Below are 12,429 nucleotides of genomic sequence, written 5' to 3' on the forward strand. Positions count from 1 at the left end.
GCAGGGCCGCGGCCGGGCCATGGCGCTGCTGCCCGCGCTGCTGCTGCTGCTCCTGCCCCTGGCGGCGCTGGCGGCGGCCGCGGTGCTGCTCGGCCTGCCCGGCTACGACATCCCGCCCGGGGTGAACCAGCCGGCCAAGCTGCGCCTGGTGCTGACCGTGCTGCTCGGCACCGCCGCGCTGGTGAGTGCGGGGCGAGGGGGCGTTCGGGGGGGACCCGCGGGCTGGGGGGGCGGCAAACACCGGGAGCCGGGTCCGCGCCGTCCCCGCTGTCCCCGCGGGATGCTGGCGGTGCCGCAGCACGGGGAGGAGATGCGGGGAGCGCCCCCGATCGGGTTCTGCCCCGGGGTACCCCCCGATCCGGACACTGCCCCCGATACCCCCCGTATCGAGGATGCTATGCCGGACACCCTGGTGCGGACACTGCCCCGGGCACCCCCGGCCGGGCTGCTGCGGGGAGCAGTGCCCATGTCGCGGGCAAACCCCGTTCCCGGTTCGGGAACGTGCTGGTTCGTTCTAGCTAGCGGAGATTGCGACCGGCTGGTGGCAGTCCCGGGTTCCGGGCTGGGCTGCTGCTCTGCCTGGTGAGTGCCCGCACCTCCAGGCGAAATCACCTTGCACAAGGAAAGCTGCAGCTGCTCCTGCTGCGGCTGACAATTATGGCACACAATCCGGTTAGGGCTCCTTTACTTAATCCCTGGACTCCCTGTGGCAGCATTGCATAAACGGCATTAGAGCCCTCCTCAGCTCTGCCTCTGTTACTTGCTGTCTTTGAATTTCTTAAAATCTTCAGTTTTGTCACTCCTTTAGCCACAGACATCACCACTGCTATCACACAGACTTTGTTTGCCTCACACAGATTCTTAAACCACTTTCATCCTCTTTAAATTAAATTTACTGACAAAGCTGCCCAGCAATCCTGAACCCCACTAGCAGGTGACTCACTGGGCATTAAAAAGAGGGATCTTGTTCAGCCACAGCCAGTGAATGGTAACTGTTTGAGTCCCAGTTTCTTGTTTGTTCACTTATTACATCAAATTTATATTCTAGCTTGCAAGGGCATTGGGAAAGGACGCAGCTTCATTTTGCTCAGTAGATCTGTTGTGAGAATTAAAAGCTGTAACTAACTTGCACAGCATGGCACTTTAGATTTGCAGATTCACTGAGTTTTATGGTCTAACTCATGAATACTAGTTTCAGCAATGAAGAACTGTCTCTACATACGGTATTTTGTTGTTGTTATCAAGTAGAAATGCAGGACAGTGCTGATGATTTAAATATAATACTTTAAATACTCCAAGACAAACAGTTTGGCTGATTTTTATAACATTTCTGATTTGACGTTATGATGACATTGGATTTGAGTCGTGCAAGTAAATTTTTCTACAGACTGCAGGATGCGAGAACTTGGGAAAATTGTTTTATTTCCAAATCAGAATTCTGTGTTTCTTTAAAATTTTCCCCAAATAAGTTTGATGTAAGTACAATGCAGAGTTTTTATACCCTGGCTACCTCCAGACTTTTCAAGATGCTTTAATGTCTTTAACAGGGAAGGATTTTGGAGAAGACTGGGCTTTGCAGCCAAATCACTTTTGGCCGATACGTGCGACAGGGACGGAAACTAGGGTTGGATCCAAAGCTCTTTATCCAGGATCTGCAGTTTAATGAAGTACCTGTGAGGGTTTATCAGCCTAAAGCTACCTCAGATGGGCCAAGGAGAGGCATCCTCTTCTTTCATGGAGGAGGCTGGGTATTTGGAAGCCTTGGTAAGTTCCTGGAGGAACTGTAGTAGCGTTGAAAGAATATTCTCATCTTTTTAGAAGATTGAAATAAGATGTGCTTTCAGTGTGTGATTTGGGATGAAGTCTGAAGCCTTTCTGGAATGGACATTCCTTAGGCTGTGTCAAAGCTGAGGGCAATAGCGAAGCACTAACAACAATATTTCTTTTGCAGATACCTATGAAAATGTGTGTCGCTACCTCTCCAGGGAGAGTGACTCGGTAGTTGTGTCTGTGCAGTAAGTGAATGCTACCCACTTCTGTAGTTGGGACATTATTGTTGCTGTGGGACCACAGCAGAGCTGCACTGGTGTTGGAGATGTTCTTTTTTTGGCACAGGAATTCCTATGGGATTCAGTCAAATTCATTAAGAGAAATACAGTGATAACGGAGATTCCACAGCCCTTAAATATTCATGCCCATAGATACTCCTGAAAGATACAAATGGAAATCTTTGGCACACTAAAGAAGTCTGTAAAAGCCAGTTAAAAACTTAGGTGAACATGTGGACATGTAACAAGATGCTCTAAGCAACTGGGAGCTATGGGAAAAGAAAATCATCACACTGTAACACTCCCATTTTACACATAGGAAGCAGAAGCACAGAATTGTTAAATAATCTTGTCAGGAGTACAGAAGGGGTTTTCACCATCACTAAGAACTGTACAATTCCTTGTTCATATCATTAATCAGAGACAATCCTACTTCAGTGAGCCCTCGTGACTGAACTCACCATTTACAGCTTTTCTGCAATCCCAAACAGGGGAGCAGCTGTTTGGGGGCACTGGAGATTTTAACCTAGAGCCAAAGCACCCCAGAATGACAGGGCTGAAGAGCAGCATACGAGACCATTTCCTGGTTACTACGACTGACATTCCCTTTCTCTTGTCTCCGTGTTGCAGGTACCGTTTAGCCCCTGAGCACAAATACCCCGCTGCGTACGAAGACTGTCTGAACGCCACCCAGCACTTCCTGCAGCACCTGGAGCGCTACGGCGTGGATCCTGCCCGCGTCACTGTCTGCGGGGACAGCGCTGGGGGCAACCTGGCAGCTGCTGTGAGCCAGACCCTGGCAGGCAGGTCAGACCTCCCCAGGCTCCGTGCTCAGATCCTCATCTACCCAGGCCTTCAGGCTCTGGACTTCAATTTGCCATCCTACCAACAAAACCAGGGAGTCCCTCTGCTCTTCCGGGAACGTGCTGCTTTCTTTGCTTTGCTGTACCTCAATGGGGATGCACTGCACATGCAAGAGGTCTTGGAGGGCTCTCATATTCCTCCAGACATGAGGCTGAAGTATAGGAAGTGGGTGAGTCCAGACAACATCCCTGAGGAATTTAAGGTCAGAGGTGTGAAGCCACTTAGGCCCACTGATTTTATAGCTGAAGTTTATGAGACAGTGAAGAGATTCTGTGAGCCCAACCTGTGCCCACTGTTGGCTGAAGACTCTGTTGTTCAGCAGCTGCCAGAATCCTTCATCCTGACCTGCGAGTACGACGTGCTGAGGGACGATGGCTTGTTGTACAAGAAGAGGCTGGAGGACAACGGGGTTCGAGTGACCTGGTACCACCTCGAGGATGGATTCCACGGGATCATAAGTCTATATGATTATTGTGGTTTGTCATTTCCATCTGGGAAAAGGGGGTTGGACAGGGTTGTTAACTTCCTAAAAGGCTTATAGTGAACATCTTAGATTCCATGAGTCTGTTCATGCCTCAACGTAGGAAAATATCTTTTTAGGATATTTAATGTCAGGTTATGGGTAGTGAATCAGGGGCAGCCATTAACAATGATAAACAAGGCTCATCAGAACCTCATTCCAGCTGTTAGTTGGAACATGGAATATGCAAACCTTATACAAGCTTGTACCATGCTGCAAGCCCTTATCTTTAGCTCTGTTAGTAAAGAACAGTTCTTTGAATGGATATCCTGGGATGTTCCAGTTTAAAATAAAATATATCTGTGTGAAGAGAAGCTGTGTGTTAGCAGGTGTGTGTGGTGTGAGAATAAAACCCAGCTGACATTATTGGGTTATAAAATAATAAATATGATGACAATAAGGAAATATTATGCTGTGTCAAACGTGTTCTCTGTCACTGGGCACAAGAAACAAATGGTTCCGTGGCCAATATCACCTGTGTTGCTCAGCACAGAGGCAGAACTGGAGCCACTTTCTGCCCCAGTTTTAGCACTGGACTACTGGGTAATGTTTCACCCACATAACTTGAGGGAGAGTTCCCTCAGCCAGGAAGGGGAGTGCTGGTGGGACAAACAAATATGATTGCATCACAAAAAGATGGGCAGGATTGGTGGAAAACTGGACTCAAATACTCTACTACAGCTCTTGTTGTAAACTGACTGGGGAAGAGGACAAGGGAAAGATCAGGAGAGAAAGAAGGGGAGGATCAGGAAGGTGAGGGCAGAAACAGAGCAGGTCAGAACCTCAGCTGGAGTCCAGCCTCAGCTCACAAGAGTAATAAGAGGGAGAAGGATAAGCATCTTTCTTGGCCTGTATTAATTCATTCTGTTTATGATTTGCCCTTCCTCTCCTTAAGCCAGGCAGAAGCAATGCCCAAGCATAGGTTGCATTGAGGGTTTCACACTGGATATAATAATGGCCAATTAAAAATGGCACTTAGGGCAGTCACTTGAGGCTGCTGTATCACAACTATACAGCAATATAGACAGTAATATTTACCAAGATTATGCAAGAGAGACTTCACTAATCCTTCCAGACTTTAATACTTATTATGACTTGGAGGATCTTTAATAATCTGGATATTGGTCTCATTTGCTTGTAGAAACATGAGCATCTTTGCTAGCAGAGCTGCTCGATAGATTTCATGCCCTGCTTAAGAGCTCAGCAACATTTTGTCATTAGACTTTTAACTTTGTCAAAACATGCCAGTTAGGTTCAATATTAGAGCTGTTCAAGCAGATCCTCCTGACTCTGCTAAAATTGCTTCCTTTAGGTTTTTTTTTCCTGGAACCAAAAGCCAGAATGTGTTGCAGTCTGCTGCAGCAGAAATAAAACAAAGCAGGATGGGCGAGTGCTGGGAGAGAACGGGAGAAATGGTTCATTCATCCTTTTCAGAGGCTAATTCCCATGGCAGGTGAAGATATTTAACCAAGTTAACCAAAGCACAGATAATTTTTCAAGTGCAATGCAGTATCTTTTATTTACACTAAGGAACCAATCCAGAATTTTACAGTGGCTGCTTTTACCCCTTGACTCTACCAGCTGAGGCAAAGAACATGGACTTTTTCTCAAAAAACCACTTGGGACAGAGCTGCTGTGGTTACTGGGCTGCCTCAGCAATGCTGAGTGTTGTGTATCTCTCACATTTACAAACTCAGCAGCATCTCATACAGAACAGCCTCATCTGCTTCCCAGCTCACAGACCAAACAGAAAGGAGACCCACAATGGGGAAATTTGAGGTGAGGAACAGAAAATTCCAGTGTGGGGCTGTGTGTGCCAACATTCCAGGCCACGATGATCTGTGACTAATACTTAAATCCTATTTTATATATCCTTAAACAACTGTGTGCGTGTAAAAGAAGGCACTGTAGCTCTGTGACATTCAAACCAGAGCTCCCCTGGAGGTTGGATTCCAGTGGGAATCCTTCCTGAGGCAGGCAACCACCACACACTGCTTGGGACTCCCTGGATGTTTCCCAGTCTTGCCTTGGGGGTGACCAGGGCACAAGAAGAAAACCAGGGTGTTCCTCCCACCTGGGACTGGCTGTTGTGTCTTCAGGGCATTCCCTGGGCTCTAAGAGCAGCTTGCTGGTAAAATAGGATTATTTTAATCAGCACACCTCCAATTCATATAAACAAACTGCACTTAAATGAGGATCAGAACTTATACAACACTTTTCCCACGAGCATCTTTTGCTAGAATGTCCCTTCCACCAAGTATTCCAAGTATTCCACCCCCAAGTATTGTTATCACTCTGTGCCTAGACAGGCAGCTGGAGGGGTGGATGTGCAATGCTGCTGCATGAAACCCTTAAGCAGCACAAGGCAATCAGCTTTTCATTTTCAGCCTTCTTAAATGTGTCTGCAAATCCATGATGCAAGTGTTGAAATCACACTGATCACATCTCATGACATACAGATGCAGTTGCTCAAGTTAAGTGGAAACTCACTTGAAATGCAAATATTTTCAGGGATTAAATTATAAGTAACACAAAGACTGACAAAGGTGGGTGATATCAGTGGCAAAAATACAGTCTGGCTCTAAACCACACTAAGCCATCTGAATGCTGTGCACAACAGCATCATGTGCATCTCATTTTGGGGCCTGCCACCGCAGCACTTTTCATCTGTCAGGGAGCAAGAAGCCAAAATTTAGCATCAAGAGTGTGCTGAGAACTGCAATGGACACAGCTACAAGCTGTGCTGCCTCCCTTTTGCAGCTGGAGTTGGCCTGGATTCCTCAGAAATCAGAATTCCCCATTCTTGGTAGTTTTTGGCATTGATAATTCAATGAAATGGAACATGGTGCACTGGTCAATATATAGATTTAGAGACAGGAACCTCCTTCTGTTTAAATTCTGGAAATGGATCTTGTGGTGACTTTTGGCTACTTTCTTACCCAGTCAGTACTTTATTTCTTGGATTAATAAAATGGATATGTTATTCATACAACAATCCTTATTCACCACAGGAAGCATGGAAGAAGAATGTCCATGAACAGGTTTCTCTCCCCTATCCAATATCAGTTAAAAACAAGGAGAGCTGTGGGATACAACCAGCAGGAGAATTTGTGGAGTATTATTATCTTTCTGAATTTTTAAGTAAAAGGTTACCTGTGCTAACTTTTCAAATATCTATCAGAGAGGCTCTGAATTCGAATTATTTGATTGGTAACTGCATCTGTCTGTATCTAACAGTGATTTTCTCTTCCAGCCAGAGGGTGGACACACATGCCCTGGGAAAAAAAAAGATCTATTTTGTCCTTAATCTGCTGTCAAAATAGTACAAACATTCCATATGACAACTGTGGAGTGAAAACACTTGGACCAAAAATTTATTTCTATAATTTCTAACATTTAATCTTGTCTCAGAATAAGCCACTCTCTATGGCCATCTTGAAGACCTGATGAAAAACCCCACTAGAAAGAAGTTGAGTGATGTCCAGTATCTGCCCTATTTCCTGTGAAAGCACAAGAATTTCTGGTTTTGTTACTTGTCAGTAATGGCACAACTGGCACAACCACCTAAAATCCATGATCTCCCAACCAGGGATGTCCTCCCCAAAATGTTGGTGGAGACCTGGCCTTTGAAGAGGGGCAGAATATCTGCAAATCATCAGGCAACTCGTGAGAGGCAGAGGAGCCGGGGATGCCCCTGTGTAAACTGCTTAGGGTGATCTTAAGCACTGCTTAATTTAGCTTGTTGCTCGTGGGAGCTGCTCCATGCAGAAGGAATGAGAATTAGGTTATACAGGCAGACGGCTTTAGACCAGTTAGAACAAGCTGCTGGTTTACATCCTGACCTGCAGGACTATTTCAGAAGATATTAAATCACTGAAAACAAATTTTTTCATCTCTTAGTTTTTAGTCAATAAATAGTTGCAGTGAAAAAAAAACCACCAACGAAGCCAAAACACGAAACAATTGGGATGGAACTTGAAAGGACATAAAACTCTTAATTGCTTTGCCCTCCGGTTTGTTTTTATATTTTTTTTTAATTTTTGCACAGCTTCCTAGGTGTTTCTTTGAAGAAAGAGCAGAAAAGAACCTTGTCTTATTCCTTACTATGTCTGAAACATCTAAGAATAAAGCTAATTTAGGAAACAGCTGCATGTCCAAGGACAAGGTGAGGCCAGGTTCCTCCCTGAGCAGGAAACAGGCAGACCTTGATTCCCCTTGGCTTTACACAGGGAAAGCACTTAACAGCAGATAAGCTGCAAAGCAAACTACATTAGCTGACCTTGCATTAGCAGAGAGCAAACCTGGAGGAAATAGATCTGGGGAGTCTTTTCACTGCTGGATAGGCCACCCTGAGGCTTTGCTCCTATGGAAGAAGTGCTGGTACAAATCCAAATTCTTATTGCTCCAATATGCAACTTCTGCATTTAAATCACATTTGGCCCAGAGCAGAGATGTGCAAAGCTCAGCTGCTCTTGGTCTGAGGCTCAACAATAAACCTGCAGCAGCTTAAAGGCTTCCATTCAATATATGTGGAATTAATTTAATGCAATTCATTTTTGCTCCAGATTAGCAATATTATAATTATTTTTATGAACAGATAACGCATATACCATAGCCCTGGCATGGACCAGCCCTTGGCCGTGGTCTGGATGGAGTTTTACCTGGGTAGCATTTTAGTCACCTTGATTTAGATTTGCATTTTCAAGGCTGGGTTTTCAAGTGAAGGACATTGACGACTCAGACGTGCAGAACAACAGTGGCACCTATTGGCAAAGGGACTGAGACACCCAAAAACCATCTGGGGACAGCCCCCAGCTGAATGCAGGCACCAGAAAGCAGCGTCCTTGATGAGATCTCTCAGAGATGCAAGAGCCCTGGTAATTAAATAAGCATTATATGGGTTTTTTTAGGCTTCAAAGCCCCGGGGAGATCAAAGGCAATTAGAAAAAATTGAAAGCAAAATAGGTGAAAGTCACTGAATCACAGTTAGCTATTAGTGCTGAGCTATTAAACACATTCTCTTGGAAAAACATCTCTGAGATAATCCATCAAGAATAAATTACAGTGGAGTGAAAATTGGTGGGTACAGAAATTCTTGTAACCACAAGGAAGTCCTCCATATTAATTTTATTGCCAATAGAGCTATTAAAAGTGTATTGTTTGGTTTGTTCCCATCTGCTGATATTTTTTGTGACCAATCAGGCATGCACCTCTATAGCACAACAGAGCACAGATAATATCTAGAATACAGAATACAACTTAGAAAATTATACAAAATTAGCCTTATTTTCACACAACTCAAATCAGTTTGCTTTCAAATCTGCTCATCAATTATTTATAATTATTAAATATTTATAACAAATGAAACATTTATGTTTATCATCTACTGCGCTTTTAAAAGCAAAGCTCATATATGGAAAAAAATGACTGGCTTGATGTACAGGGAATTACTGAGATGCACAAGAACCACCTATGAAATTTGTATGAAAACATTAATTCCAAAACCCAAGAGCTGCCCTGCCACAAGTCTGATCTGTTTTTATTGAGCCATTTACAATTAAATCTGCAAGCACAACACCCAGGGAGCCCGAGGTAACCTGGTGAAATGTTCTGGTGGAGAGCTGTTTAAACAGGATGATGCACCAGGCAGTCAGATGGGATTGGTGATACCCAGCCCTAAAATATCTCTAAAATATTTCCTTTCAGCTGTTTTCACCTGGAAATTTCCACCTTCCTGACAGGTGCTCAGCCAGCTCACCTTGTGGTGAGCCCAGCTCCAGCTGAACTCCTGAATGAGTCCAGGACTGAGCTCAGTGGTGGTGGAGCCAAACACCAACCAGCCCAAAACGAAACCTGAATGTATCTTTATCTCAAATATTCCACACAACAAAATTTCATCCTGAATATCTCTGATAATTTAGGTTTTCCCCTTCTTTTTTTCCCCTACAAAATGTGGCTGAACTAAATTATTCCAGACAAAACCTCCCAAAACCCCTGAGCCATAGCTGAAAGCAACGCTGCAAACACATGGCTGCTCCAAGAATATATCATATTTCCAAGAATATTTCATTTATATTTCCAAGAATATTTAATTTAAATTTCCAAGAATATTTCATTTATATTTCAAAGAATATTTCATTTATATTTCCAAGAATATTTAATTTAAATTTCCAATAATATAAATATTTCCAAGAATATCTCATTTATATTTCCCTTCTGACCATTGTGAATGGGTCACAATCCTAGGTTCTGTGCCTGCCTGTCTGCTTTGTGCCCACAGGTAAAGGTAAATATAGACATGATTGTTCCCAAATTCTGCATTTGGCAGAAGTCAATTGAGGTAGGAATGGCAGATAAAATTGAAAGACTCCTACACCTAAGTGGAAATAGCTTAGAGACACTAATTCTTGCTGTTTAATCAGTGACAAGAATTCAATAATAAATAATAAATACCCTTTTTATGTCTAGCACAAAACTCATTCTAATATTCAGAAATTACAGGGACTTATATTCATTATAAACCCACTGAAATAGAGGTTATTTTGCCTGTGCTTCAAGAACACATAAATCTGAAAGAATTAAGATGTTCACAGCTGCTGCAGAAGAGAGGTGAGAAAATCTGAAATTTCGTCATTGCAAGTCTGCAATAACTCAGAAATCCATTTTTAGTAAATAAAAAATTCAGCCAAGTCATGAAAATGTACAACAGAAATTCTGGGCTGTAATATGTTCGTTTTTCAGAAAGAGAAGTTGTTAATGAAGAGAATAACATGACCTTATAAAGAAGAGAGAAAATTTGACACATACACCTGGTGATAAAACCTCTTGAACATGGAGACCTCTGAAATATGAATCAAGTTTGGAACTTATATATTTTTCTCTAAGACAAGCAAATGGTGATGTTTATTCTGGCCCACTCTGATGTTGTAATTAATTTGTTAATATACAACAGTTACAGCTCCTGAAAATCATAATATGCAAAGGGTGAGGTTTTGAGGGTGTGTCAGATTTATCCAAGCTTGTTTTGAGAAATTATTTTTAGTCTCAGGGTCCTGTGGTCTCTTGTGCCTCAAAAATCAAGAGACCACCAGGCTCTTCAGTGTTGGAGTGTGAGACACAGAGTGTGAGCCCTTGTCTGTGATCCCTGGCTCTGAGATCCAGGAGAACACTGGATTTCATACAACATGAAATTTATGGGCATGTTTTCATGGTGATACATGAAAACAACTGTTAAAGTTAGATAGAAAAGCTAAAAGTGTGAGTGTGTAAAGTAGAGAGTTTTCTTAAGTCACTGAGTGAAAAAGTTAAAGTTTAGAGTTTAAACTAGTTTAGAAAATAGAAAATAGAAGACAAGATGGAGGATTTAGAATGTTGTCTCTTTTCCTTCTTTCTTCTTCATGTTCTTCTTCTAGAGGTTTTTGGGTAGTAGGAGGTGATTGGATAGAAAATGCCACAGTGCAGCTCACAGGTGATGGGTCATTGGGTCATTAAGAAAAATAATTTACGTGTCTATTGTTAATTGGATAAGAATGAATATAAAGATAAAAGAACTGAGTAGTTCAGGGCCATTTTGTGCCATCAAAGCCCAAAGTGTTCCAGGTTATGATAAACTGAACTTGTGCAGAAGGGTCTGGGGAAGACCTGCCAGGTTTTGTGATAACATCCTAATAAACACAAGGAACAAGATCCTNAAATGTGCCAGGTTGCAGTGAATTAAACTTGTGCAGAAAGTCTGGGAAGACCTGCCAGGTTTTGTGATAACATCCTAATAAACACAAGGAACAAGATCCTAACGAGCTTTGGAGTTTTCTCCTGACCCAGAGAACTGAGATAAATGGGATTCCCCATGAGGGAATATCCCCAAAAAGCCCAGCTCAGAGAGGCTGAGAAATCCAGGAGTGAGGAGAAGTGCAGAAGAAGCACAGCGGAATCAAGAAAGAAAGAAGGAAAAAAAAAATTAAAAAAGTTACACTCCAATTTTTTGTGGAGCAAAAAGATGTTTGGATACAACTCTCTGTAACAAAAATGTTCCAGTCTTGGTTGCAGGAGATCAGCCTTGTGTTTGTGTGTCTGTGACATTGAAGAGGCAGCATGGTGGCTGGAAGTGATGCACATCTCTCAAAGCCAGCGTGTTTCTTGCCTCAAAGGAGCTGTGTAAACAAAACTTCAGATTCTTTGGCCTGAGCTCCTCAGTCAGGGGCTCCATCAGGAACACAGATTGTGGCTGGTAAGGAAAAGTTCCCAAAGCTGGGAGCTTTGGATGGACCAGGGAGTGAGGGTGGTCACAGGGACTAAATGGCAGTGTTCTGGGGAGAAGAGAAACCTTGACAAGAGGTTGTTCCCATGGTCAGGAGGCCTCTTCCAAAATATTCCTTGGAAAAGAGCTCTCCAAGGCAGTAAACTGAGCCTCACTGCTCTGGGTTTGAGCCCTGCCTGATGGGACACAAAGGCTGCCCAGTCCTGCCCTCCAAACCTCCACATCCCCCTGCACTGATTCCTTCGGGACTGGGATCCATCCTTCTTCCACAGGAGTATGAGAAACTTTCTCTGATGGCACTTACACCAGGCACACTTTCCAAACAAAGCTTGCTGTCTATTTCAATATTTATTCTTCATATTGGTGGAAAACCATCCCATTTTCATTAGTAACTGGGCTCTCTATAAATTTTTGTGCTGTTGGTTGCAGTGAGCTGATCAGCTCTTCCAGGACACCATTTAAACCCATGCCACTGACACTCTTTAGTTGCCCCATAAAGCCAAGCAGATTTCACTTGCCACACCCCTGTGATGACAATCTCACTGCCATTGAAACGCTGCAGGGGAAATATTAATTTAATGGCTTTCCAAAAGAATTCATATTTGGTCCTTCTATTCTAGACAGTGTGGCTTTCCTCATAGGAAAAAAAATAAAAAGCCACAGGAAAAGTCTCCATAGTATAGCAAGAGAAAGCTCCTCTCCTCACAAAAACTAATGAAAAACTAATATATATATATATA

At 43.3% G+C, this 12,429-nt stretch overlaps 1 protein-coding gene across 1 annotated transcript; it reads left to right on the forward strand.

Moving 5' to 3' along the window:
- Positions 1-19: 19 nt before the first annotated feature.
- On the forward strand, positions 20-3,842 carry LOC107213493 (arylacetamide deacetylase-like 4). The gene is made up of 4 exons (XM_015647985.2): positions 20-181; positions 1,548-1,764; positions 1,952-2,015; positions 2,679-3,842. The coding sequence occupies exons 1-4, from the start codon at positions 20-22 to the stop codon at positions 3,451-3,453; spliced, it is 1,218 nt and encodes a 405-aa protein (XP_015503471.1). The 3' UTR covers positions 3,454-3,842.
- The last annotated feature ends 8,587 nt before the right edge of the window (positions 3,843-12,429 follow it).

The sequence above is a fragment of the Parus major genome, chromosome 21 (genome assembly GCF_001522545.3).
Source record: "Parus major isolate Abel chromosome 21, Parus_major1.1, whole genome shotgun sequence".
Taxonomy (NCBI): Eukaryota; Metazoa; Chordata; class Aves; order Passeriformes; family Paridae; genus Parus; species Parus major.

What these genes read in the sequence shown, in the direction of transcription:
- LOC107213493 (XM_015647985.2), top strand. Translation starts at nt 20, where the DNA reads ATGGCGCTGCTGCCCGCGCTGCTGCTGCTGCTCCTGCCCCTGGCGGCG. An exon ending in CTGGGTATTTGGAAGCCTTG is followed by an intron (nt 1,765 to 1,951) that starts GTAAGTTCCTGG and finishes TTTCTTTTGCAG; the next exon opens with ATACCTATGAAAATGTGTGT. An exon ending in TCGGTAGTTGTGTCTGTGCA is followed by an intron (nt 2,016 to 2,678) that starts GTAAGTGAATGC and finishes TCCGTGTTGCAG; the next exon opens with GTACCGTTTAGCCCCTGAGC.